The sequence below is a fragment of the Panicum hallii genome, chromosome 1, assembly GCF_002211085.1.
Source record: "Panicum hallii strain FIL2 chromosome 1, PHallii_v3.1, whole genome shotgun sequence".
NCBI classification, from domain to species: domain Eukaryota; kingdom Viridiplantae; phylum Streptophyta; class Magnoliopsida; order Poales; family Poaceae; genus Panicum; species Panicum hallii.
Window position 1 is genome coordinate 5,241,125 of NC_038042.1, and position 27,236 is coordinate 5,268,360.

Here is a 27,236-nt window from a genome sequence, read left to right on the forward strand (position 1 = left end):
CTCCATCCAAATTGAATTTCGCGGGAATCAAGCAAGGAAGGGAAATCGCAATTCAAAGATGAACACAAACTAGCCTCTTTTTTCTTACTCTGTTACCGAGCAGGCAAGCACACTGTCGAAGTACATGGAATGATGGAAATGAAAGAGCCCGAACCAGAGTTTCCAGACTAATACACAGGGAAGCTGACAACGTATGATGATCACTGAAGCAAAGAGCAACTGGTTCAAAATTAGTAAATTCTCGAATGGTTTCTCCCAGTGGTCAGCTTGACAATCCTCCTCACTATGATTGTGAATATCAGAAAAAGAGGAGTGTGCAGGAGCCTGAACATAAATAGCCAATTTCTTTCTTGCTTTCGCATGGTGATGGCTAAGCTCCCCAGTGATACACAGCATATGCATTTGTAGCAAGATCGCACGTTACTACTCTTTCCCGAAGTCTGCGCTGTAGTGCGCACTCGATTCCAGCTTCTTTGCATCATTTAGCTTGCGCACAGCCTGAAATGAAGTTTGTTGGGATTTTGTGAGTCAACGCCTGACCACCAGTTTGTTCAGGTACAGATAGAAAGGTGTCTAAGAAAGCACACCTTCATGAAGTCTTCATGGACCACATAGTCCCTTTCTGCCCGAATTGCAGCCATACCAGCTTCGGTGCAGACATTCCGAAGATCAGCCCCGTTGAAACCCTAAAACCAAACGAGAATTAGGAGAAACTAGGCAACAAGATTTGAAGAAGTTAGACACAACCATACAATTAACTCACTTCTGCAAGTTTCACGACAGCTTCGTAATCAATTTCCCCATGTTTGGCAATACCAGCAGCATGAATTTTAAGAACCTCCATTCTTGCCTGCTCATTGGGTAGTGGAATCTCAATCTTCCTGTCTAAACGTCCAGGACGCAGGAGTGCCGGGTCCAGAACATCAGGTCGGTTCGTAGCCATGATCATCTTAACCTGTTCAAGCAAAAATATCCTTGTCAAGCTAAATGCATACAGAACCAACAAAATACAAGGTGTGCTGTGCAACATTCTTAGAAAAAGAAAGCACAGCGAGTGTCATGTGCTTAATTGTGCCAAGCCCACAAAACCGATAACAAGTAGGTGGATAGATCAATAAATCAATATTATATCTAGGACTATAAAGGTCTTATCCTGTTACTAATATCCTCAATTGGAATTTCAATTCAGGTGTCAACGGACCATGCAAGACCTAACCAGGAATAGAATTAGCTAACTTGCTATCCCGTTAAAACAAGAACATCGCCTGGATCGATATATTTACAAATATCTACATCGATTACATGATCAATAGGGAGAACAATGCAGCGAAACCAAATCTTAAGCCTGTCCCCTGATAAATCAGTGCACACAGACGATAAAGCAGCATGCAGACATTGTACCTTTAAGAATACAGTATTCCATTCGTTAAATAAAGTTTCATTATGTTACAGATCCATGTATCACAAACAGCATTGCTCAACACCCTACAGAATCAAGCGGATTGGATTGACCCCACAAAATCAAGAAATTACAATAACAAATCACATGATAATGATATCCCTGATGTTATATATCCAAGAAATGTGGAGTGCAAAACTTTGCTTAGATCCACTTGCATTTGCAGATTGTATCAATATACCTAGAAAACTATATATGAGCAAATATCAACATATCAAATAACAAAATTTACCTTCCCAAGCTCATCAAATCCGTCTAGCTGGTTAAGGAGCTCCATCAACGTCCGCTGGATCTCACGATCAGCACTAGTTCCCTCACTAAATCTTCGCCCACCAATGGCATCAATTTCATCCATGAAGATGATGCATGGCTAAGTAAGAATAATTTGACATGAAAAAAAATTATTAGAGCAATTGAAGTAAGATGAATGATGCTACAGATTAAAAGGTAAGGGAAGTGCATTATTGATTTGGCCGAGTCCCAACTACTCAAATGAAGTTATTTGTCCCAGTAATTTAATTTCATGTGAAGCTGACAATTTGGCGACTCAAATGTAAGAGTGGTTTCCATATGGCAAAACTAACATGATATTCACACATTACTCGGTTTTAGAAACAGAAGATATCTTTCATTTCACGTTGACAGGAAATATGATTTAATTGCACAGCATATTCAGCAAATAAACTATTGTAGTAATGCATAAAGGCCCTGCATATCTCAAGGTTCTAGCATCTTAAAGATAAATGGAAATATGATTTGATGGCACAATATATTCATCATCAAATAAATATGCATAGTCTTTAGGCGATAAGACTCCTCTATTATGCCCATGGTAGTGTCTTCCAGATAATGAATAGTCAGTTCAGATCCAGCAGAAATAAAATTAGAGTGATATTAAGACTTCGGTACTTACTTGGTGATCACGTGCATAGCCAAACATTTCTCTAATCAAACGAGCACTTTCTCCAATGTACTTGTCAATAATAGCACTTGAAACAATCTGTTTCAAAGATCATATAATATAAGCACTATATTAGAAGTGTAAGAAAGACCGAATGCTATCGATGAAGTGAAAAGCCACACACCTTCAAAAAGTTGGCATCGATGTTACTGGCAATAGCCCTCGCCAATAGTGTCTTCCCGGTCCCTGGAGGACCGTAGAGTAGAACACCCTGAATGAGTAAAATAAACAAAACATTGATTTCCACAAGTCAGAACATTACATGCTTACCTCTTTCACCTCATATGCATAATTTGGGGTCTAAGAAAAATATATATTGTATTTACCTTAGGAGGCTTAATTCCCACCCGAAGAAAGAGTTCAGGGTTCATAAGCGGTAACTCAATGGACTCCCTGAGTTCTCTAATCTGATCAGACAAACCACCTACAGCAGAGTAACTGACATTTCCTGGGTCTTCATGAAGCATGTTGTATACCACAGGATCAACCTAGAGGATTTCCATTCCATGAAATCAAAATCAACTTTTCTATATAGCCATTGATCTAATTATAGAAATCTAAGAATAGTCCAACCAAAAAATACATAAAATGATTCAGACAAACAAATATACCTCCCGTGGTAGAGTGCGCATTATTGTCAAGGTCGTCATGTCAAGTACAACACGAGTTCCAGAAGTCAACTTCTCCTTGTCCACTTTACTTCGGCAACCAACCACATACCGGGGACCACTGCTGGCCTTCACAATGACTTGAAGAAATAGGTGTTTCAGTTGTTCAGTTTTTGTAGTACTGATGAATAAAAACAGAAGCAAAAAAGTGACATCCTCAAATTTCATATAGAGCTGTCAACAAAAATGATCGAGTAGCTAACTAAGATCAACAAACTTATTCTTGTTAGTTATTACAAAGTCAAAAGGAACAGCAAAAATTGATAGATGACAGTGGGAAGAAGAGAACCACTCCCAGCCACTAAACTAAATACAGTTCAAACCACCGAGAAAATACTTTTTACTTACAACGTTCATTATCAAGAGGCCGGAGGACCTCTCCAATTATTTGACCCACGCTTTGCAGCGATTTCAAGTCGTCTTCAGTCTTGGCGAAGTCCTTCTTCGCATTTTTTAGGCTTTCCCTCACTGCATTAAAAGCAAAAACAAATCAAGCTAAATAAATTGGAAGAAGTTTTTCAAAGAACAGGCAAACTTCTTAGATTAACCCCAAGAACAAAGGCCACTTTTAGCACCAAGGCTTATAATTTTCTGCACAATTTACTAAGGAAAAACATTACTAGACTACAGCAGCCTAGTAGCAAAAAACTTATCCTGTAGCTTTTTTTCTATATTAGACTAATAAAACAGACACAGAAGCTTCAAATGTGAACAATCTTAAACCGGTATACTGGGATGAGACACAATACAAGCTAATGATCACTTATTTACATATAACCAGATGGCACTTGGTACACAGCATATTATACCCTGGCTTTCAATATACCACATTACCACACAATCAGATACAGAGGCCCCAAGCTTGGACTAGAGCACTTTTACCATACAAATTCCTTACCAACAGATTTTATCAGCATCCAGGCCAGTGGGACTACTCTAGGATTGCTAGACCTATAATTTGCTCAATCTGCGATACAACATGAATACCATAAAATTTCTAACCCCTCAAACGAAATCAACCTAAATAAAATGTATCGAATACACAAGCAATAACCTCTACGAAATTTAACTATTGATGCTCCAACAAACATCTCTAGTCTTTCATTGTTTAACGGCAAACTGTTGAATACCAAATGAGCAAAGCTACCGAGTGATCAACAAATACTGCGTGGCTCGATCAGGTCGGAGGAAATATTGGGCCCAATTATCCCCACAACTACCGAGGTTGACCAAACTAAACCCAAGGTCACTTCATACTTGCAGAACTTCAGATCCACATAAAGCGCCCAGCATCCAGACCACCAGATTCAGTGCCCCAAAACCAAATCTACTGAATCAGCAGTCCGAGCCAACACCAAACACCCAGGTCCCCGATCTAACACCGAAGCGCATCGCCAACACAAATGGTGACCCCTAGTAAAACCTCGAAATCGCCGACTCGCCGAGTACGCCGCACCGCGGCTATCGAATCTTACCCCCCAAAAAAAACAGCATCCAAACCTCGGACTAGATCCCGCGCACGCAGCCACTAACCCCCCTAGAGAGAGGCGGGAATCGGGCCGCTCCGAACCCTAGGGAGACTGGGATCGAGCACGGTGGGTGGGCGAGGGGGGGAGCGGGGGCGACTCACCGGTGCCGACGCGCGACTCGAGCTCCCTGCAGTTGAGCAACTTCTTCCTGTAGTCGGTGATGGCGGACCGGCGGCGCGTGGCGGCGGCGTCCTCCCCGTCGGCCATCTCGTCCTCCCGCAGTCTCGGCCTCTCTCTCTCCCTCTCTCTCTCTCTCTCTCTCTCGTTTTGCTTCCGTCTCAAGAAGAGAATCGCGCTCCGCTTCCCCGGTTACGTAAAACAGACGGCCGCGCTTATCCACTTGGGCTTAAGTAGACTGCGGGGCAGACTCTACCCGCTGAAAACGTAAACCTTTGCAAGCCTGGTGGGCCGTGCTTATTTGGGCTAGTGGGCCGGCCCGTACTATTTGTTTCAGGACCGCGGAAATTGCTTGCACTCGCCCCGTCGGACTCACACCAGGCCCTGACGTCAACCAACGCCGTCGATTCATTTCATACTTTTGCATTGCGCCGAGCAAAAATGTTAGGGCCTGTTTGGAGCACTACCTAAGCCGTCACCGCCTAACCTTAGGCGTGCCACGCAAAGTTAGGCGTGCGTTTAGATCCTATACTAACCTTAGCGCGCCACGCAATCTCCGGCGCGCCACAACTCGCTCGCCACACAAAAAAGCGCCACACCCGCGGCGCTCGATTTGGCCGCCACAACCAGCGTGGCGCCGCAGCTCGGTCCCCTCCCTCCTCCGTCCGCGCCGCCCAGGTACGCCACCCCCGATCCTCCGCCGCCGGCGCCGCCCGCCCCCACCCCCGTCCCCCCGATCCGCCGCCTCCCTCCCTCCCTCTGGCTCAGATCGGGCTCTGTTCCCCGCGGAGGCTCCGCACCGCTCGGAAGCTCCGCCGCCCCGCCGCCCCCCACCCCCCCCCCCCCCCCGCAGAAGCGCTCCGCCGCGGGAGCTCTAGACCAGATCGGCCGCCTCCTGCCCCCCCCCCCCCCCCGGAAGCCCCCCCCCCCCCCCCCGCTCTGGAACAGAGCGTTCCAGGCCCCCCCCCCCCTCCCACCAAGCATTTGGCTCTAACATTTTTTGTTGCTTTTTTCAGGGTTTTTTGTCAACGAGGCAGTCATCTTCTGGTTCAGGGTATAGCTATCTTCTGCATTTTTACTTGTATCGTTTATGTTGTATGCATTCTAAAATACTTCTTAAATCTGAATAGATGGGTGCAATGAAGGATTATTTTGAGAACTATTATTATGATTATAGCGTTCGAAGAAGAAGGTTGCTTATTTGCCTAGCCATCTACGTTTGTATGTTGTGGTACAAGTTACAAGAAGATAGATTGACGAGGAGGCCCAAACATGGTATGGCTGTTTATATGGATTTGTGTACATGTATTATCAGCTTGTTGTATTTTGTTTGAATGGTATACTCAAAAAACGCTTACAAAATTATGTGGCATAAATGAAGTTAGGCATATGACCAAACAGCTGACAGTCTGCCTAACTTCAAGTGTGGTAGCGTTCCAAACAACAGCCACACTTTTTTCATGTACGCCTAACCTTAGGCGTGGCAATGAACCAAACGCATAACTAAAGCTAGGCACCTTAGGCACGCCACATGTGTGGCAAGCGGCTAAGGTTAGGCGTGGCGTCTTAGGCGCGATTCCAAACATGCCAAGAGTAAGCATTCATTGTATGATACTGAGACATGTTTATCATTTTTTTATTAACGGATGAAAATGGATCAAGCCTCAAGAGTCCCTTATGAAACATATAATAATACCCCCCCAAAGAAAAAAAGGATTAGGTTTACACTAAATTTGCATCATGGTACATCTCTTGAATCGACCTTGAAAAATCCCAACACACATTACCTCATGTGGATAAGAGACAAACACAAAGACCCCACACACTATAGCCAAAACGTCTAGATATTTTTTTTTGATTTGAAGATTAACGAAGTCACTTATCTCCTTTTTTTATTAATGGATCAAGGCTCAAGAATTCTTATGAAGCAGATTTCTTACATATAATATACCTCCCGGCTCATGTGGATAAGAGAACACAAAGACACCACAGTCAAAATGTATACACATTCTTTTTTATCTCGAGATTAAAAAAATTACCACAGTGTTTCGCTGTCGATAAGCAGGTAACATAACCTACCATAAAAATAGCTTTGATTAAATTCTAGAATAAATTAAAAAAAATATGAGCACCTGTATCGAGTTGGTGGCTCAAACTCGAATCGGAAGGTTGCACTATAAGAAACATTATCAGTTAAGTTACAACTTAGTTCACGAACGTCCACACAAATATCCCTCTAAGATATCATCATGCACCCCTAACTTTGTACGCACAAGCAACGCGGCACGATCCAACACCCCGGAACTCTTTTCAAAACGTATCTAACTCATGATGGAACATCAACAAATACTTCGCTAGCTACAACACATGAGTCTCATCTCCAAACTTTCTTCCCTGAAAGAAGTGATTTAGGAATCTGATAACACTATCCGTAGCCAGCGGTCGCAAAAATCCAAAACCCCTGGACCAAGATCCCAAACGAGGAGTATTTAAACTCACCACATTTTGCCACAAGGATTTGTCGGTGCCTTTATTTTGTGAAATCACGGTGACAAAGGAGAAGGATCCTGATGATGGCCGTGGCAACACAGAAGACTAGGACCAACAGACCGCCGAAGAGACATGATCCAATCTTTAGCTGTTTAGCATACCGCCTTTTAGGGCAAAGTTTAAGATTTAATCTCAACTAACTACCACTAGTAGCTTAAGATCCACTCCAAGGTGGACGGTGGAAGTACTCCCTCTCCTCATCGTCCAAAAAGAGGGGACAGAGAGGAGACCCGGAGGGGCCCTCGAGTCGCAGTTCATGTCAGTGTCAGTGAGTAGAAAAGCGCTAATTGGTTGCGTTTGTTTGCATTATTCATTCTTGTACCCAAGTTTTAAAATAACTTCATTATTGTGCTTAAGGATTATTACATATAAACTAGTAAACTCATTATACTATACATAAGGTCAATGCATTGCGTGGACACATACAATTTTGTGTCTAACAAATTGTCTAATGGAAATCAATCAATACGTTTAACTGGTTTAAACTATTGAAATAAGATTTACTGATGAAGCATCAGAATCCACAAGATTTTATTTCGTCTTTCTCCGTATGCATCTTTGAACTAGTGCTATTCCTTTGGGCTGAGAATATTTCATAGAATATGCTTGCTGTTGAAAACGGTACGGACTATTGCCTAAACCAGAAGAAAGAAAAATCTAACCTTACTACCAGGACAATTGATTAGGGAGGCAGCAAATGTCAGATGAGAACGAAAATGGCAACAAGACAATCCAAATGCTCCTCTTCTTTTCTGTGTCGCAATCCAAATGCTCTTGGGTGCCAGGAAACAAACAGAGAGCTCTATGTTTGTGGAGAACTAGATTATTCAGCCTAGCTCGTGGATAGTATAGTCCATGCCCCAAATGGAATTAAAGAAAATTATCGCAACTCGAAGCGGCCTCTAAAGTATTTCCAGGTTTCCACTTCAGAAATAAAATGGCTTCAAGCCTTGTACCAGGACGCTGTGTTGGGTGCTCTCTATTTTTTTCCCACTTTTTCTAGAAGAAGAAAAGATATTTTTTTCCATTTGCAGACGCGAAAAAGCGCATCCGTGTTACGGGCGGCATGACGCACGCTTCCCCCGGTCCCCCCTTATACACCGAGCATACGCACACGGCACACTGAAACGGAAGCAAGGCCGTGGAAGCAAAGGCGCCGCCCACGGGAGCACACAATCGGGGGAACAAACACACCTCTGGACTCTGGGGGCCTCCCTCCGACCGCCGACTGAATCTACCTCGCTTCGCGCCTCCGGTTCCGCGCCGGGCCCGCCAGAATCGGAGCTCGGGATCGCCTCGGCCCGTGGCAATGGGAGCTGACTGCGAGGACGCCGTCAAGCAGCTCAGCAGCCTCATGGAGCAAGGTGCGTCCTTTCTTGCTGGAGCCAAGCTTCGCGCCGATTCTCGGGCTCTCTTCGCGATTCTTGCGGCGTTTCTGTCTTTCTGACTTCTCTTTCCTTGGTCCGAATCTTCGCAGTGGAGGCCCCGCTGAAGAGATCGTTTCAGGTATGGATCTGGGGTGCCGTATGGCCATTTCGCAGGGAAAGCATGGATCTTGGTTTTGTTTCTGGTAGAATTCAGCCTTTGCAGTCGGATCATAATGTACTTTGCAGTCGGATCATAGTGTAGCTTAGCTAATTGCAGCGAGATTTGATCTGATTTGGAGAGGGAGAGTGAGCTACTCAGTGTGTCGCTACTCCTCGGGAATTGCTAAGTCGACATAGATCAAAATGGGACAATTCGCTTCATCTCTGATGCTTTCTTGGTTAATAGTACACGCTAGAGATATGGTGATGTCGCTATCACTGTTAGACAAGTACGTGATTGGAGATGTTGCGTGATCTGTAACAAGTAGTATGTTCCATGTGAATTTGCTGCATTGTCAATAGGGTGGTCAAGTTTGGTGGTGCTTGTCTGCTTGACCTTGCCTAGTATGTTAGCTGTTAGTGGTTTAGCGCTGTGCGTGCTCTATGAAGTTCGTTATAGTTTCCTGGGTTGGCATCAGTTGGGAGCCCCATGGATCAAGCTCCCGTATTCCTTGATGAATGGAGTGGCAGAATCATGCTGATCTGCAGCCTATTAACTTGCTAAGTCAGTTTGAACATATTTGGGTTGACATCAATTGGGAGCCCCGTGGATCATGCTTCCGGTCCATGATGAATTGAATTGCAAGACTGCTGATCTTTAGTCCATTAAGTGTGCGAAGTAGATTTGGACGTATTCGGGAATCGGCATTTGATGTGGCACCTGTATAAGTTCGCAACTAACTGCCATCTAGGAACTTTTGGTATCCTGTGGCGTGATGCACCCTTTCGGTGTTTAACGTTAACCAAACTTGCAGCCTGGAATCTGAAGACACGTGCTTATACATAAAACGTCTCAATTATATTTATGTTGCCAGTTTAAGGTATGTTCTAAATGTTCTACATGTGTGCTAAGTCGGTTCCATTCATTGCTTGACAATTCACTTATACTTCAACAAAAAAGGAAACCTGCAGAAACCAACAAGGGCTGTGATTGTGATTAGGTGAACTGAAGGTCAGGTCCTACTGAATTTGACAGGCTTTAGCTGATTCTACAGTTTCTGCCTGCCTTTTCATTTTATTTCATCTTTAGAAACCTACATTTCCTGTTTGGGGGGGGGGGGGGGGGGGGTGAAAACTGTGCCGAAACCACCCGAAACCAGCTGACTGTACATCCATGAACCTCTCAAGAATGAATTCAACTGCCAGATTTTCATGTAACAACCGCACTTAGAACTCATGGAATGGTGTAAAACCCTTTCCTTCTATTTTTCTAGTGAAGGCTGACCAAAGAAATAAACCTTAAATTGTTTGGTCTTTCATAAAGCTCTCTCTTGCCACAGGGAGGGAGGAATTAATGAAGCAGAATTGAATCCACCTATCCCCTTCTGGAGGATATATCCCCAAGCAGAAATTTCAGTGTTGTAAAAGAGAACATCTATTGTGATTTTATGTTCTTGGGAGATTGCAATCAAGAATTGATGTTTTGTGAACCAAACCAGCCCTGCAAACTTTAATTTAATTTCGCAAACCATCATTAGAAGAATAATTGATCATCATTTGGTTCATCTCCACCCGTTTTAAAAGCCAAGCGGTTGCAAACATACTTTATAAGTTTGCATTTGTCATAGGAGAATGTTCGGTGAATGGAGTCAGCATTCTGTTTCTGATACGTGTTTTTTTCCAAGTCGTGATCGCGGGAATCACAAACCTCCTACAGAGACTACCTTCATTCTAGTGTTTTGTATCCTGGCTCTTTAGTCTGTGCTACCCATCACATGTCCACGCTATGGATTTGTACGCCTGACTATGTAGATATGATTACATTTCTTTTTTTTTTCAAAAAAGAGGAATTGCTACCTTCACTCGATTGGCACTTGATGTAAATTGTAATATGATTGATCATCAACTTAATCTGTGACTTGTAGACTGATTCTGGGAAACGAATCTAACCAGATCTTGTTGATTTCAGAATGTGCACCAGGGTTATCCCAAAGAAACATTGATGCGTTTCCTAAAGGCTAGAGAGTGGAACATATCTAAGACTCATAAAATGGTAAGCTTTCATACAAAGTTTCTCAACAGTGGTTGAACTGATTACTAAAATCGACTAGTAATATTCTGTTTCTATAGATTGTAGATTCTTTGAATTGGAGGATTCAAAACGAAATTGATAGCGTGCTGGAGGTGAGTCACCCTCTCTAGACTATAACCCTGCCAGATGTTACTGGGGACATATGTTAATCAGAAAGCTTCGGAAGACTCCCTTAGAGTTCTACAATTTTGATTTCCACCCTAATCTCTTAATCATTTTAGTTATTTATTTTTGTTAGTGCACCACATATCACTCTTGATAATATGTCTATGTCTGCTATTTTTATTTAGCAAAATTCTTCACTTTTGCTGATCAATGTTTGTGTTGTCCATCTGCAGAGACCTATAGTCCCAGTAGATTTATACAGATCAATACGTGATTCACAACTTGTTGGGATGTCAGGATACACAAAGGAGGTATAACTGTTTACTTCCAATAACTAAAATCTATGTATCGGTTGAACGTTAATTTGACAGTGATTCAGGATGTTTCTTAACTGTATGAATTGATTATGAAGCAGTTAGTAGTGTCAAATAGACATACCATTTCAGACATACTTTTTTATTATTAGTATCCTAAGGCCACTGTATTCATGTACTTAAATTGATCTAGCCAGATGTTGAAATTCGTCAAAACAGAGTACTTCAATTTTCACAAGGAAAGTTATATATGCTGAATGAAGATAGCACTGAAGAGGTTGAAGTTTTAACTTATGTTGATCCTTGATCGTCAAACTTCCATGGCATGATGTCCTACTGTCAGCAACACTGTAGCCTACCTTTCACTAGCTAGGGAAGGTGGGTAGTGGGCCATCCTAAGATTTGTAGTTTCAAAGTATGATATAGCATCAGCATGGTTTTCTCAAACTGTGCTAACTGTAGTTGACTTGTCAGTTTTTTATTATTTGAGGTCTCTAGGATCATAGTTTTTTGGGGGTCGTGTGTGTGTGTTGGGGGGGGGGGGGGGTTCTGTCTGCAGTTGATCTGACAGTATATTATTACTAGGATCTGTAGGATCTTATGTGATGTTTCTCACCTTTGAGTTCGCCTTTCTTAAACTAGGCAAACATTGGAGAGTCATTAGTTTCCCTTTTATATACTAGGATCTAGTCTGTGCTCCTTGAGGCTATAAGTTTTAAAAAATATAGCAAACTATCCCAATTCTTTCTTTCATTGTTTCAGTAAGTCTTTGTTTCTCTCATTCGCAGGGTCTCCCAGTTTTTGCCATTGGTGTTGGACATAGCACATATGACAAAGCTTCGGTAAGTACCAGATGCTTGCTATTTATGATTAGGCCAGAACCAAAATCATGGAACTGGTTGCTTCTACTGTCTGCAGAAACATATATATTTCAGAGGTTGACGCAACCTTCAAACATAGTATCATAATCAGTTAGCTACCTGAATAATGAAGCTTATCCAACTAACTTGATTTTATCTGTGGCCCTGTGCTTCCTTTCTACTTTTTTGTGTTTTCTCGACTAAAATAGATGTATTTTATCTCAGGTCCACTACTATGTGCAATCTCATATCCAAATTAATGAGTACCGTGATCGTATAATTTTGGTGAGTATCCAACACAAATGCTCTGAGTTTAATAGATTGCTTATGTTGACATATAAATCCTTTCCTAACGTTTATTTATACCACATTTAGCCTAGGCTTTCCCAACAGTTTGGGCGCCCTGTTACCAGCTGTATAAAAGTTCTGGATATGACTGGTTTGAAGCTATCAGCACTGAGCCAAATAAAGGTACGTTTTGTGACTATTAACCCAAATCTTACTTTTTCATGAGATCAAATGCTAATGAGTTAGTATTATTGTATACACATATATGGATGTATACAATAATAACTTGACTAGAATAAGCATATTCTTACACTACTAGTAATTAGTTAGAATATTGAACTTAGCTTTATCTTAACATCTTGTGTTCATGAAGAACTTTTCTTGAACTTCCAACTCGGTTCTGCATATCATTCAAAGAAAAGTGTTACACTAAAATCGAGGAAGTATTTTTTCACTTATTCCATATTTTTTTGTTATGTACTCATTACTTGTGTTACTTCAGGGTTTCAGTTGTGATATGTTATTTTGTTAATATAGTTTTAATATGTTACAGATGCTGACTTCCATATCAACAGTAGATGATCTGAATTACCCTGAAAAGACAGAGACCTATTATGTAGTTAATGTTCCATACATATTTTCCGCTTGTTGGAAGGTACTATTAATTTTCCACTGATGTTCAGACCTAAAATTGTACTATTGAGTCTTTAGCAAAAACTGATGACAGTTAATTTGAGCATGTTGCTAGGTTGTGAAGCCCTTGTTGCAGGAGAGGACCAAGAAGAAGGTTAAAGTTTTGAGTGGTTGTGGGAGAGATGAACTTCTAAAGGTAAATATCTGGAAAAATATTCTTCCCTCCTGTTGGCTGTTTTTTCACTTACATCCTTCATTTCTGGGTGCAATAATACCTGTCTTTGTGATCATGAGTACGGAGTACCCTATATGGAACGCCACAGAACATTTTTAGCATTTTCTCCCCTTGGTAAGTAGTCACAATGCTTCACTTTTGTAGATCATGGACTATTCATCACTCCCCCATTTCTGCCGCCGGGAGGGCTCTGGATCATCAAAGCACTCGGCACCGGACATCGACAATTGCTTCTCCCTTGACCATCCTTTCCACAAAGAACTTTACGGCTACATCAAGGAGCAAGCTTCGCACCGGGAGCTCATCAAGATGGGATCGTTGCACGTAAGCATTCCCGAGCCTGACCTGAACGACGCGAAGATCGTCGAGGTCATCCAGGCCGAGTTCCAGAAGATCGGCGAGCAGGACGGGTCCACCAACGGCCACAAGGATTAGCTGTGACCGGCCGCCGGTGACCTCTGGTGAAACTGGCGATTTCTGCTCATTCTGCACTTCGGTTGACGGTCCCCAGTCGCCTGGGGAATATAGTAGCAAAGCCTTGCGCCTCCATTGGTGCAAGCTCGAGTTTATAGCTGGAGAGGCTGAGAGATAAACAAGTGGGTGTATATTAGATGGACATGGAGCCATGGACACCTTTTTGTTAGTGTAACCGCAACATATATTTAGCTGGTGTATGGGAGGAAATCCATGGAAGTGCCTTTGGCACCCTTTTGCATATGCGTCGTTTTTTCATGTGTTTCGTAAAATTGTGAATGATGAGTTCTCTTTGCCGTCTCTTTTTTTTTAAAAAAAACACTTTTTGTAGTTTCAACAAAATGTTCTGTGAGAATGACTTGAGTGCCATGTAATCTTGGCGAGATCGCACGGTTTGGTCACTGTGCGTGGGCGCAGAGTTGCGGCGGTGCGGCGGGGATCTTGTGCTCCAGCGCCACGAAGGCGACCATCCCGCAGACGAACGCCGCGCCGCGCCGAGGATCAGGACGCGCGTGCCACCGCTCGGCTCGGCGGCTTTCCACCGTGCGCCTGCCCACGGCCCTGCTGCAATTTCCTTCTCCGTGGATCCTGGCAGTGCTATCCAGCTGGTGGCGCCGCCTCGGTCAGTCACGCACGGGCACGGCGCCGCCGCCGTTGGGCGGCATGAGCTGAGCGCGTCGTCGGCGGGCTTTGTGGCCGCGTTCGTTGGCAAGAGGGCGCGGAGAACCAAGACAATGCAGGTGCAGTCGTGCAGATCGAGTTGATGTTAGCACAGCATCATATTGGTATACAAAGTTTTCCTGTAATGCTGTAGCATGAGAGCGCATCTGGTGTAGTGGTATCATAGTACCCTCCCACGGTACTGACCGGGGTTCGATTCCCCGGATGCGCAACAATACGAACCTTTTTAACTACTGTAATAATTTTTTCCCTTCTTATCTTTTTATATTTAACTTTATTTCAGTGCTCTACTATCATGAGGAAAGATCGATAAGCCATAATGTTTTGGACAGCGAGTTGTGGTTAGCTATAACTTAGGAGCAGATAATTTTCTTCCATCATGTCGAAATTTAATCAGGGATTCCTCGTTTTGTATGATGATAAAAGTTGTCAGAGGGCCAGAAAGAACGTAGGATGCTTTTCTGCCTTCTTTTTCAGTTTCGGGATACCAAACTTTGTGCAAGCTTTAAAAAGTGAAAGGAAGGAAAAACTCACTGGCTCACCAGCTCATCCAAAAGTCAGCCGTGAGGGAGAAAACGTTGCCGATGTTTTGTTTCTGCAGCCCACATGTTAGGTCTGCATATATGCAGAAAGTCTAGTATATCAAAAATGAGCCTTGCTTTTCCTAAGGAACTCTTGGCTTTACAGAAAGCAATGGCTGGTGAGCCACTGGAATATGCTCGAGCAGTTCTTGTCCCAGGGCAATGAATCACCATGGTAATTTTTTTAACCAACCCAGTGAATTATTATGATAAGCAAAGCATCACAAAATTCTCTTGTTTGCAAGGCAGCATCAACCTTGGAAACACTTGTTGGAAGTAGCAGAAGCTTACGGGATTTTCCATGCTGTGCAAGTGATCCTTAACTTGAGCACATCAGTCTGTGCTTGTTCAGAGGTTGCATGCAGTGGCAGGCTTGTGGCCAACCAGGTCAGATGCCTTGAGTGCCATATGCTTATATAGGACAGTGATTCCACAACTACTTAATGGGGAAGGAAAGGCTCTAAATTCAAAGTCATGTGTGTCCATGACAATTACCTTCTGAATTATTGCCTCCAGAAATTATTTGGTAAAGTGAAAAAAAAGCATAAATACTGATTTATGGATACAAGTGGCAGTAATTCTCCAGTATGAACGGGAAGCTGGTGACTGGTGTATAAGGAGTCCTCATCTGTTTTTTAGGCCAGATTGTTGAAATTTGGGGAAACTGAAATCGGTAAATTATTACAAGGATATATATGAAGTAACCTTTCAAGATTCTTTTGTGGTAAACCAGGGTGAAAAATGAAATGCCGACTAGAAGAGGTAAACTTGAAGTTTCAGATTTAAGGAGATCAGGCTGAAGTATGAACCGTGAGGCTTGATTACTTTGTACAGAAATGAGAACTGCATCTGGTAGTCATGAAGTGAAACTAAAATTCTGAGCTATGATCTGAATTATCCGTTGAAATTCGACACCGCGATTTTTCTATGAAGCTCCATCGAAAGAATCAGTGTTAATAAACTGCAAGCACTTGTCCAGCCTCAAGCCTTGAGCAGCAGCTAGCTCTTCACGAGCGCCATGAGCATCCAGTCCAAGAAGCATGGTCCTAACACACGATACAGTTTGCAGCCATGCGTGCTAATATGTGGTCATGTTGCTAATGCTAGAAAAATCAATGTACATGGAAGAAGCGCGGCCGCATACTGTACAATCCACCCCCATGCCCGAACTCTCTGCAAAATCCAAATCACAAATAATAGGAAACACTCCATGTAATTAGTTCGAGCAATGACAAGTGGGGAAAAATAAATCCAGTATGATTTTGTATAATTGTATGCACATGCACGCTATATCTACACCATTGATATTGCATTGAGATGTGCGCTACACCGATCCTTGATAATTCAAGGTATCAGATGGTGTACCACACAGGCACCCACCCACCCCAATGCACTATGCTTGGTGTTGGAACGGAATTGGATCATGGTGCATACACACAATTCGAGGACGACTGACAAAGATGATAGAGAGCAGATTGGGCAGCCAAATTAAAGCATGTACCTTGAACGCCATGAGAGATGGCGGCGGCGGCGCCGCCGCGGAGGATGCCACGAGCCCCTTGAGGCCGATGTTAATGGAGACGCTGCCGTCGGGCTTGAAGAGGCCGTAGTGGCGCTCGGTGGTGGGCCCGGGCTTGAGGTTCTCGTTGAAGAGCGCGAAGATGTAAGCCTTGGCCACCCGGTTGGGCCTGTAGGGCGTCCCCTTGCGCAGGAAGAGGCGCTTCCTGAGGTTTCGGTTGTAGGTGACGGCGTTCACCATGCCGGCGCCGGCCTCGGTGGCGTCGCCGGCGGACGCCCAGCCGGTCTCCGCCACGCGCACCTCCATGCGCGGGTACCCCGCGGCCTCGAGCGCGAAGTAGGCGGCGTCGAGCTGGGCCTCGAACATGTTGTCGTAGTGCAGGTTGGTCTTGGGGTCGACGATGCCGGAGTTGGGCTTGAAGAGCGCGTAGTTGATGTCGATGTGCGACGGGTCGCTCATGTAGGCGAGGAACGGGTAGGCGTTGACGTAGAAGGGCGCGCCGGTCTTGGAGAAGAAGTCCAGCAGCGGGCGGAGGTACACCATGAGGTCGCCGCGGAAGACGCAGGAGGACGGCGGGTAGGAGTTGGCGAAGACGGCCTCCGAATGTGGCGTGGAGAGCTCGATCTTGCGGTCGAGGCCGAGCATCCTGAGCGCGTCGTGCACGTTGACGACGGCGCCGACGAGCGCCTCGGCGAGCCCGGTGTCGCCGCCGCCCAGCACCTCGTTGCCGACGGTGATGCCGACGATGCGCGTGGACGGGTAGTACGGCTGCACGTTCTCGTTCAGCCAGTCCATCGCCTTGCTCGGGTTGGCGGCCATGTCCTTGAGGAACTCGTTGGGGATGGCCACCACGAGGTTGAGCCCGCTGCCCCGGAACGCGTCCAGCACCTTGTGCTCGGCGTCGTAGATCTTCACGTTCCGGATCCGGGCCAGCTTCAGCAGCCGCACCACGTCCTCCGGCGGCGGCAGGTTGTCGGCGATGCGGCCGTAGTTGATCCCGTACGTGCCCACGAACGAGTGGATGGCTGCATATACGATAGGCATGTAAAATCACGTGTCAGTGACTCAGTGTTGATAGATAGACTCAAGAACACCAATCATTTGTTTATCTGCATCAGAAGACTCGATTGGTCGATCAGCCAACCTTGGTCTGAGCGGTGGGAGACGTTGGTGACTTGAGCGTGGCAGGGGAAGGCGAGGAGGCAGCAGCAGAGGAGCAGGAGCAGCCGGCGGCGCCCGTCGCCGGACTTCCACCGCGGCGCCATCACCGCCGTCTACCAGCGGCGCGGCTAGGAGCTTGGCGCGAGAAGCGGCGGCGGTGGGAGCAGGCGCGAGCAGCGGGGGAGAGGGAGGAGGGAGGCGTGGTGGCAGCGCGGGGGGCAGGCATTAGAGCAGGCGGCGGGCGGCGTGCGGGGCACGTTGCGTGGGGCGCGGGGCATGGCGGCACGGCCATGGAGCGCCCCCGCGCACGGCTAGTTTAGTACTTCTCCCCCGCGCGCACGCCGGCGGGCGAGGGCGGCGAGAGGTGGCCGGTTGCTTGCCCGGCCGGGCTCTATCGGTGGGAGTGGTGGTAGGGGTTGCCAAGAATGGAATGGCGGTGGCCGGGAGGGAATCGTATCCGGTCTCTTGCGTTGCCTTGCCTGTCCGCATGCGACGCGCGTCTGAGCTCCGTGCCCTCTCTGCTCTCCCCTGCAGTCTACACCACACTGACTTTCCTTGGCGAGGGAGGAGCGAGCAAGAAGACGAGGGCCCTGCAGAGATCCAAGGATCGGAAGAAAGCAGAGCAAGCGAAGGAAATGGAATGCTGACAGTGATGGGGTACAGAGGCTCAGAGCAGGAACCACGTCAACGGATAAGCATGGAGCAGTGGCCCTTGTTCAGAGGCCGAAGAGAAGAAGATCAAAGCTGAATGGACTGACGAACAAGTGCCACTCCTGATGCTGATGGTGCAGCTTACACCTGACCTGATCAGGGCACCTTTGATCAAAGCACGTGTTCATTTGCTCCTATTTCTTGGCAAATCAAGCGCAAACCTTTCAGTCTCCACTTTTGCCATGACCTGATCCTTTAACCAAAAAACGGCCAATACAGCTTTAGCCTTTGCAGTTTGAAAATGTGCTGTAAAGAGTAGTGGTTTATCATCGATCATTTCAGCACAATTTAGTTTGCCCTAAAGTCTAAAGAGGTCTTTTGGCACAGACCTGGGCAGACGTCTGCTCTGCAACGAGTTCCCAAAAATTCAGGAAGACTGAATTTTGGTGGCGGCCATTCATCTGACCAGGCGACACAACTTTGTGCATCAGCACGGGGCGATGTGTGGCCAATGTTCCACTCGCGGAAAGGGACGAGAAGACAGGTCTCTGTATCTCCTTGAGGCCTTGAAGAAAAGATTCCACGCCGGTGTTATTCTCATGAAAGGATAAATATTCTGATAAGGAGATAGTGGGAAAAGACATACAGTTGCTACACTAACTGCTAATGGGCTAAAAAAACACAGGATGCTAAGACTTCAGAAAAGTGTAATCAGCATAAAGCATCATCAATAAAAAAAATATGTTTAATTGTTTCTTTTAAGATCCCATATTTTTTTGCGAAATAAAGTACATACGCAAACGCTTACAAACGCGCACACTCACCCCTACGAATACACACACGCAACCATACCCTTATGAAGCATATAAAGAAGTGTTGAACACGTTTTGTAATTACATGATGTAAAACCACGTCAGCTCCACATCAGCACATCTGATTTCCATGAACATAATTTTAAAGACCTGACAACATAAAAGCAAAAAGAAAAAAAGAAGGCGATTTTATACCAAAGAGCAATATATGTGAAGCAACCACCACTTCCCTTTCCCTCTCTTTCTATTGGTGCTTGACCTGCCAGGGGATGTAATCATGCAATTGGCCTTCTAAACCCTAGTTCATGCAAAAGTAGACATCTATTATCAGAATTTGCCCAAATGACCTTTCTCAGACATGTTCAAGCAAAAAAGGAAAAAAAAAGAAATGACCAGTTGGAAGCAAGATGGGATGGAATGATGGACATTGGATGCACCTCCCTGTCCCTATCCCTGCACTTCATTCTCAGCACCAGACAAGGGTCTACAGAGAATGAAACTTGACCTCATAATTCTATGCTTATCAAGATGAAGAATCATCTGGCTACAAAAAAGTGCAAAAGTAATGTATCATCATGTTGTTATTGTCAGAGTATACGATGAAAACTCTGTAAACGTGAAGTTCTAGTCGGATTGGCTTGGAGATAGATCTTTTAGATGTCTTTGTTGTAATCTTGTCGTACTCTAGAACTCCTTGCCGAACCGGACATGTAGCAAACTCTTGCGCTGCCGCGCTCATATAAACACGCACCCGTCGTGACCTTGAGTTTGAGGCCGACGTTTCCGCACCTCTGGTTTCTTTCATGATCATTAGAGCCACCTCTTCCACCTAGATCAAACCTCCATGGCGTCAAGCTCCAGCGCTGGTTCCTCCAACCCTCTCCTTGGGATGCAAGTTACTGAGAAGCTGACCAAGAATAACTTTGCGCTAGTTTTCACGGCCATCCGCGGTGCTCGTCTTGAAGGCTATGTCACCGGCAAGGTCGTCGCTCCCGAATCCGAGATCGACAAGAAACAAGCTAACAAGGTTGTCAAGGTTTCCAATCCAGCATATGAGGAGTGGTATGCCCGGGACCAACAGGTTCTAGGGCTTATCTTCATGTTCGTATCGAAGTATTTGTTGACAAGGATCGCCGATGCAACAACGGCAGCCCAAGCATGGCGAGCAATTGGGGAGATGCATGCTTCCCAATCCCGCGCACGATCAGTCAACGTGCGCCTCGCCCTAGCTACCACCAAGAAGGAATCCATGTCCATCATTGAGTACTACAGCAAGATGAAGGGGCTCGGCGATGAGATGGCGGCTACAGAAAAGCCCCTCAACGATGAAGAGATGGTCGGCTACATCATGAACGGGTTGGACGCTGAGTTCAATCCCGTGACATCTGCTCTTATTACAAGAGTAGAACCAATCACCATGTCTGAGCTGTTCTCTCAACTATTAAATTTTGAGACACAGCTTGATCTACATCAAGGAGGATCATCTTCATCTGCTAACCTAGCTAGCAGAGGAGGGCGTGGTCGCATGCGTGGTCGCGGCGGCAATCGAGGTCGCGGTCGCAACTCTAATGGTGGCAGCCATGGTCGTGGTGGTGCACCACATCAACAGCAGCAACGCTACCGCACCAACGCCACCACATCCAATGATGCAAGACCAACCTGCCAAGTCTATGACAAGAAGGGGCACACAGCCATTGAGTGCTGGTACAGGTTCGATGAGTCTTATGGTGCAAATAACAAAAGTGCAGGTTCTGCTTATGGCATGGACACAAATTGGTATGTGGATTCTGGAGCTTCTGATCATGTTACAGGAGACCTTGAAAAGCTTTCCACTCGTGATCGTTATGGTGGCAAGGATCAGATCAAAACAGCAAATGGTTCAGGTATGAAAATCACTCACGCTGGTCATTCTATTGTTCAAACCCATAATCGTGATTTGCATTTTAATATTATCCTTTATGCCCCTGAAGCTAGAAAGAATCTTGTATCCGTTCATCGCCTTGCTCTCGATAATTCTGCATACCTTGAATTTCACGCCAACTTCTTTTTTGTCAAGGATCAAGCAACGAAGAACACAATCCTTAGAGGGCCATGTCGCGGGGGACTTTACTCTCTTCCAAACAATTCATCCCTAAAGCAAGCTTTTGGTGTCACCAGGCCTTCGTTCGAAAGGTGGCACAGTCACTTGGGTCATCCTTCACGTAGCATAGTTTCTAAAGTTGTTAGCAATTACAACTTGCCATATTTAGCTGAGTCAAATAAAGAGTCAGTTTGTGATGCCTGTCAACAGGCAAAGAGTCATCAACTTCCTTATTCAAAATCTTTTAGTGAATCTAAATATCCTTTGGAACTTATATTTTCTGATATGTGAGGCCCTGCGCTTGATTTGGTAGGAGGAAAAAAAATACTACGTCAGCTTTATTGATGACTTTAGTAAATTCACATTGATCTACCTTCTTAAACATAAGTCAGAAGTGTTTCAGAAATTCCATGAATTCCAAAGTCACGTTGAGAGAATGTTTAATAGAAAAATTATAGCTGTGCAAACTGACTGGGGCGGTGAATATCAGAAACTTCACTATTTCTTTGTTAAATGTGGCATCTCACACCATGTCTCTTATCCCCATGCACATCAGCGGAATGGCTCAGCTGAGAGAAAACATAGACACATTGTTGAAGTTGATCTCTCTCTCTTAGCCTATGCTTCTATGCCATTAAAATTCTGGGATGAAGCTTTTCTTGTTGTTGCCTATCTCATAAATCGAACACCTAGTAAAGTAACTCAATTTACTACTCCCTTAGAACGCTTGGCCAAAAACCTGATTATTCGTCCTTGCGTGTGTTTGGTTGTGCCTGTTGGCCGAATCTCCGTCCCTACAATAAGCACAAACTTCAATTCCAGTCCAAACAATGTGTGTTTCTGGGGTTTAGTAATCTTCATAAGGGATTCAAATGCCTTGAGATCTCCTCTGGCCGAGTGTATATCTCACGTGATGTCATGTTTGATGAAACAGTTTTTCCCTTCTCCAAACTCGACTTTAATGCCGGCGCTCGCCTTCGTTCAGAGATTTCCCTTCTCCCTCAAAAAGTTTGCTAAATCTGAGCACTAATCATGGGGGAGAATATATAGATGATCACGTGTCTGATTTGCATAATATTACTGACCAAATTGATGAAGCGCCTGTAGAAAACAAAAAACAACACACAAAATGATGTTCCACGTGATATAGAAGCTGAAACCAATGCTGGCACGGAACCTGGAGATGATTTGTTTGCGTCTGCTGCTGCTGCACCAGAGTCGGGATCGCTAGCATCTTCCTCGCCTTCAGTGCTGCCAATAGGCGCTGCGTCCGTGACCGGCGTTGCTTCCCCGACAGCTCCAGCGGGACGAGTCGCAGGCTTCTACGTTGACGTAGAGCGGCGGGCTCTCGACACCAGAGACAGAACCGATGACAGATCCTCCACCTAGTCCACCTACTGGAGGTAAGGGAGCTTCCGTGGCTCCAATTCAGCCGACCAGCCCTGTCACAAGACTGCAAAAAGGCATAAAAAAAGAGAAGGTCTATACTGATGGAACAATCAAGTATGGGAGGAATGCTTTTCTTGCCACTTCTGGAGAACCACGGTATCTAGAAGAAGCTCTTGGAAATAAGAATTGGAAAGAAGCTATGGATGCAGAATATATGGCTCTAATGAGGAATAATACTTGACATCTTGTTCCTCCTCAGAAAGGTATTAATGTTATTGATTGCAAGTGGGTATACAAGATTAAAAGGAAGTCTGATGGCAGCCTAGATAGATACAAGGCGCGTCTTGTTGCTAAAGGTTTTAAGCAGAGATATGGTATAGACTATCAAGACACGTTTAGTCCTATGGTTAAGGCAGCAACCATCAGAATCATCTTGTCTCTTGCCATTTCAAAAGGATGGAGCCTTCATCAGCTAGACGTACAGAACGCGTTTCTACATGGTGTTCTGGAAGAGGATGTTTACATGAGACAACCGCCTGGGTATGAAGATCCTTTTTTCACAAATTATATTTGTAAATTGGATAAGGCAATATATGGGTTGAAGCAGGCCCCAAGGGCATGGTATGCAAAACCGAGTTCAAAGCTTCTAACTCTCGGTTTTAAATCATCTAAAGCTGATACATCCTTATTTTTCTATAACAAAGGGGGAGTTACGGTCTTTGTCTTGATTTATGTGGATGATATTATTGTTGCTAGCTCAGCACAAAGGGCCGCCGAAGCATTGTTGCAAAATTTGAAGAAAGCATTTGCTCTAAAAGATTTGGGATATTTATATTATTTTCTTAGCATTGAGGTGAGCAAAGTTCGTGATGGTATTTTATTGACACAGGAGAAATATGCTCCGGATATATTGAGAAGAGTAGGCACGACAGATTGTAAACCAGTTGCAGCTCTTCTTTCGATTAGTGAAAAATTATCTGCACATGAAGGTAATCCTCTTGGACCAGACGATGCAACAAATTATAGAAGTGTAGTTGGGGCTTTACAATATCTAACACTTACTAGACCAGATATTTCCTTTGCTGTCAACAAAGTCTGTCAATTCTTGCATGCATCGATGACTGTTCATTGTTCATTGGACTGCTGTAAAGAGAATCTTAAGATACATAAAGCTCACAGTAAAACTAGGGTTAAGAATCAGTAGATCTTCTTCTTTGCTGGTGAGTGCTTTTTCAGATGCCGATTGGGCAGGCTATGTCGATGATCGTCGCTCTACTGGTGGGTTTGCTGTGTTTCTAGGAGATAATTTGGTATCTTGGAATGCTAGAAAACAGGCAATAGTGTCTCGATCAAGTACGGAGGCAGAATATAAAGCATTAGCTAATGCCACAGCTGAAGTTATGTGGATATAAACGCTGTTATAGGAACTTGGGATTCCTAGTCCAAGAGCTGCAAGATTGTGGCGTGACAATCTAGGTGCAAAATATCTATCTGCAAACCCAGTGTTTCATGCAAGAACAAAACATATAGAAGTGGATTATCATTTTATGAGAGAACGTGTGTCAAAGAAGCTACTTGAGGTTGAATACATTACTTCAGGAGATCAAGTTGCAGATGGGTTTACAAAACCCTTGACTGTTAGGCATATGGAATTATTCAAGAATAATCTCAATATTAGCAGTTTGGATTGAGGGGGCGTGTCAGAGTATACGATGAAAACTCTGTAAACGTGAAGTTCTAGTCGGATTGGCTTGGAGATAGATCTTTTAGATGTTTTTGTTGTAAACTTGTCGTACTCTATAATTGCTTGCCGAACCGGACATGTAGCAAACTCTTGCATTGCCGCGCTCATATAAACACGCGCCCATCGTGACCTTGAGTTTGAGACCGACATTTTCGCACCTCTGATTTCTTTCAGTTATCACAACTATATATACATAGGAAGGGAGCATCATCTTTTTAATCGCAAGTGTTTTTGTGGTGCCCTGAAGCCAAGCTTGTATGCACCCAACCATCAGTCGAGAGAGGCTTGGTTTTGTTGGTTCTGTCGGTAAACCACAGCTATTACAAGCGAGCTGCTATGGATATAGTCGTTGACTACTATGACTAGGCTAAGAGGTTAGGAGATTAGAGTCATTTTCTCAGAGGAAGAAGAATAGGATTTAGGAGTAGCAGGTGCCAATAATAATAACAAAAAGACTCGAAGAAAGCTGGAGTTATTCAAACTTGTTTGGTCTATGTTGGATTCAAGATAAGAGCTAACCTCTGGAAGGGCAAAGCTCGCAAGCCTAATTAGGTTAACATCGGATTTGCTTCCAAAATTTCAAGCCTACTTTTTATCTTTGGTCTTGCAACGAGTTACTCCTTCCTAATTTTTTATTTACATGCCTTGTTTCCAAATTTTTTGAAGTCTATTCTTTTCGTCCAGATGTTAAACCATGTATTGAATTGATGTAGAATTGAGCTTTTTTAAAAAACTTTTTGTTGACCCATCTGACTCAATTGTAAAAAGGCCCATGGTGGTCCATGGGTTTGCACACATGAGGTTGTGGATTGGATGTTTATTCCACCTTTCTACTTTGAGCCTATATCCATGTTTAAAGCTTTGAGTCCATGTCAACAAATTAAGTTAACTCTTTTACGCGAAACAATGACGAAAGCCTAACATTTCATTGAACACTTTCACTCTTGAGTTTCACTAACTTACTAAAATTAAGTTTATTCTATTAAGATATGTCCAACAATAAGGAAGCACACATGGATTGCGCCAAAGCTTAAGCGGACATTGATGTCTCGTTACCAAATGCCAATGTTTAACCGAGATTCATAGAACATGTGCATATCTTGGTTTAACTTACTTTTACAATAGCTCTGAGGCGATAGGATGATATATTTAATCTAATATGTACGAGTGTTGCATATCATATCGTTAAAGAAAATGTTGGATATTAGATTAACACTGCATGATGAGACAAAATATTGAATTAAAAAGGTTGTAATGTAACAATAGTATGATGAAGATGGATCTAAGAATCTTGTCCAAATAGACACGAGACATCACTGACATGTGCTATAATATAGTTGATGCATGTAGATAAAAAGAGCATTGCAGAAGGGAAAAGAACATTGTCGGTACATACAGATAGGGGTACCTCCTGCTAGGGTGTCCAGGCCCTTGGCTTCGCATGATCCATGCTCCCCCTCGTCTCTGAGACACGCGGCATACGACCTCCGGGCCTGACAGCTGGGGCCGCGGTCCCCGGACCCTCCCCCCGAGCTCTGTGAGGTCCGGGGTCTACTGCACACCTAGACGGACGGGGAGCCCTCGGGTAGCCCCTGCGGACCCGGTCTCCCCTGGGAGGTCCGGGGCCGCCACGTGTGATGGCCGGCCCATCACAGACCAGCCCGCTTCAACCGACCTCAGGAGCCCCGGACCCCCCTTTCCCGGGAAGGGGTCCGGTGCCGCCATGTGCTGCCCAGCGGGAGGAGCGGGGCTGGCCCCGCCGCGTGCCTGCGGCCGGAGGCCCCTTACGGGTCTCCTCCTCACCTACCCGCATTCAATGCGGTAGCTGGGTCGGGCGCGCCAAAGTCAAAAGGTGCGGCCTGCCACTGACACACGGGGCAGGTAAGCTGACACCGCGGTAAGCCCGCCCGTTCTGAAGGCGGCGCGTCGTATCACCGTGCACAGTATACGGACTGTGTGCAGTCCCGTCACGGCGCTGCGCGCGTGATGATGGCTTGTAATAGGCGAGCCAAGGCGTGCGCTGTAACAGTGCGCGCGCCACAGGACGGCCCCGTGTCGCCCACTGACCGAAGGTCCCATCCCAACAGTGACAGCACGGCTTCACTGTTGGGTAACGCTGGCGCCGGTCACTGGACAAGACAAGGCTGTACACGGCCATATCCTGGCTGTAGATACGTACATCAACTTCCCGATTGAGAGAACTACGGAGAGGAGCTGGAGTTGAAGATCTCTATGACTCTCGTAGAACGGCTCCTATTGGCCGGGCCCACCTGTCGGGGTCCCGCACGGTGTAAGCACTCCCCTTGCACTATAAAAGGGAGAGTGTACTCGTTAGAACACAAGGTTTTCAGACACACGAACACAAGTCCAGGCTAGGTTCCATCCAGGGCTTGCACAATCAATACAACTCCCAAGTGGACGTAGGGTGTTACGCTCCGGCGGCCCGAACCACTCTAAATCTTCGTGTTTTTCCTGCGTCGATCGGTCCACCGATCGAGCGCTCCTAAGTCTCCTCCAAACCCATCCTTAACTAGGATTAGGCGGGTGCTTTCCGCCACCCGGCTGGAGAATTCCTCCGACAAACATCTAGTTAACTCATCAGTTTGATATCCTCGTATAGTAAAATTGAACCCATAAATAATTCTTTTCACCTTCTATAATCCTACTATATGTTCATCACAATAGAGATTTGGTGACGGTCTGCGTAGCAATAACTGTGATGTAGTTTTAAGAGAGTTTATTTCATATGAACTAGTCTTTTTCCTTCGAGAATATAAGATTCCATTTTAAGATCTAAGGACAGGAGA

The 27,236-nt window shown here is 45.0% G+C and overlaps 3 protein-coding genes and 2 non-coding genes across 5 annotated transcripts; 3 read left to right on the forward strand and 2 right to left on the reverse strand.

Annotated features, from left to right (window-relative positions):
• Positions 1–59: 59 nt before the first annotated feature.
• On the reverse strand, positions 60–4,925 carry LOC112882878 (26S proteasome regulatory subunit S10B homolog B). The gene is made up of 10 exons (XM_025948070.1): positions 4,719–4,925; positions 3,437–3,556; positions 3,032–3,168; positions 2,747–2,908; positions 2,545–2,631; positions 2,373–2,459; positions 1,692–1,829; positions 764–955; positions 588–686; positions 60–498 (listed from the first exon to the last, which is right to left on the reverse strand). Exons 1-10 carry the CDS (start codon positions 4,822–4,824, stop codon positions 424–426), a joined length of 1,203 nt encoding a protein of 400 aa, XP_025803855.1. The 5' UTR covers positions 4,825–4,925; the 3' UTR covers positions 60–423.
• Positions 4,926–8,393: 3,468 nt separating this feature from the next.
• On the forward strand, positions 8,394–14,054 carry LOC112873341 (SEC14-like protein 5). Its single transcript, XM_025936321.1, has 11 exons — positions 8,394–8,648; positions 8,762–8,790; positions 10,780–10,863; positions 10,941–10,994; positions 11,241–11,318; positions 12,110–12,163; positions 12,407–12,466; positions 12,557–12,652; positions 13,023–13,124; positions 13,218–13,298; positions 13,482–14,054. The coding sequence occupies exons 1-11, from the start codon at positions 8,594–8,596 to the stop codon at positions 13,770–13,772; spliced, it is 984 nt and encodes a 327-aa protein (XP_025792106.1). The 5' UTR covers positions 8,394–8,593; the 3' UTR covers positions 13,773–14,054.
• Positions 14,055–14,632: 578 nt separating this feature from the next.
• Positions 14,633–14,703, forward strand: TRNAG-CCC. The gene has a single exon. It is a non-coding gene; the product is annotated as a tRNA-Gly (tRNA).
• A 1,124-nt stretch (positions 14,704–15,827) lies between these two features.
• Positions 15,828–18,411, reverse strand: LOC112879081 (glucan endo-1,3-beta-glucosidase 14-like). Its single transcript, XM_025943419.1, has 3 exons — positions 17,737–18,411; positions 16,575–17,617; positions 15,828–16,246 (listed from the first exon to the last, which is right to left on the reverse strand). The coding sequence occupies exons 1-3, from the start codon at positions 17,855–17,857 to the stop codon at positions 16,163–16,165; spliced, it is 1,248 nt and encodes a 415-aa protein (XP_025799204.1). The 5' UTR covers positions 17,858–18,411; the 3' UTR covers positions 15,828–16,162.
• Positions 18,412–20,531: 2,120 nt separating this feature from the next.
• LOC112879132 lies at positions 20,532–20,670 on the forward strand. Its single transcript, XR_003225956.1, has one exon. It is a non-coding gene; the product is annotated as a small nucleolar RNA Z247 (small nucleolar RNA).
• The last annotated feature ends 6,566 nt before the right edge of the window (positions 20,671–27,236 follow it).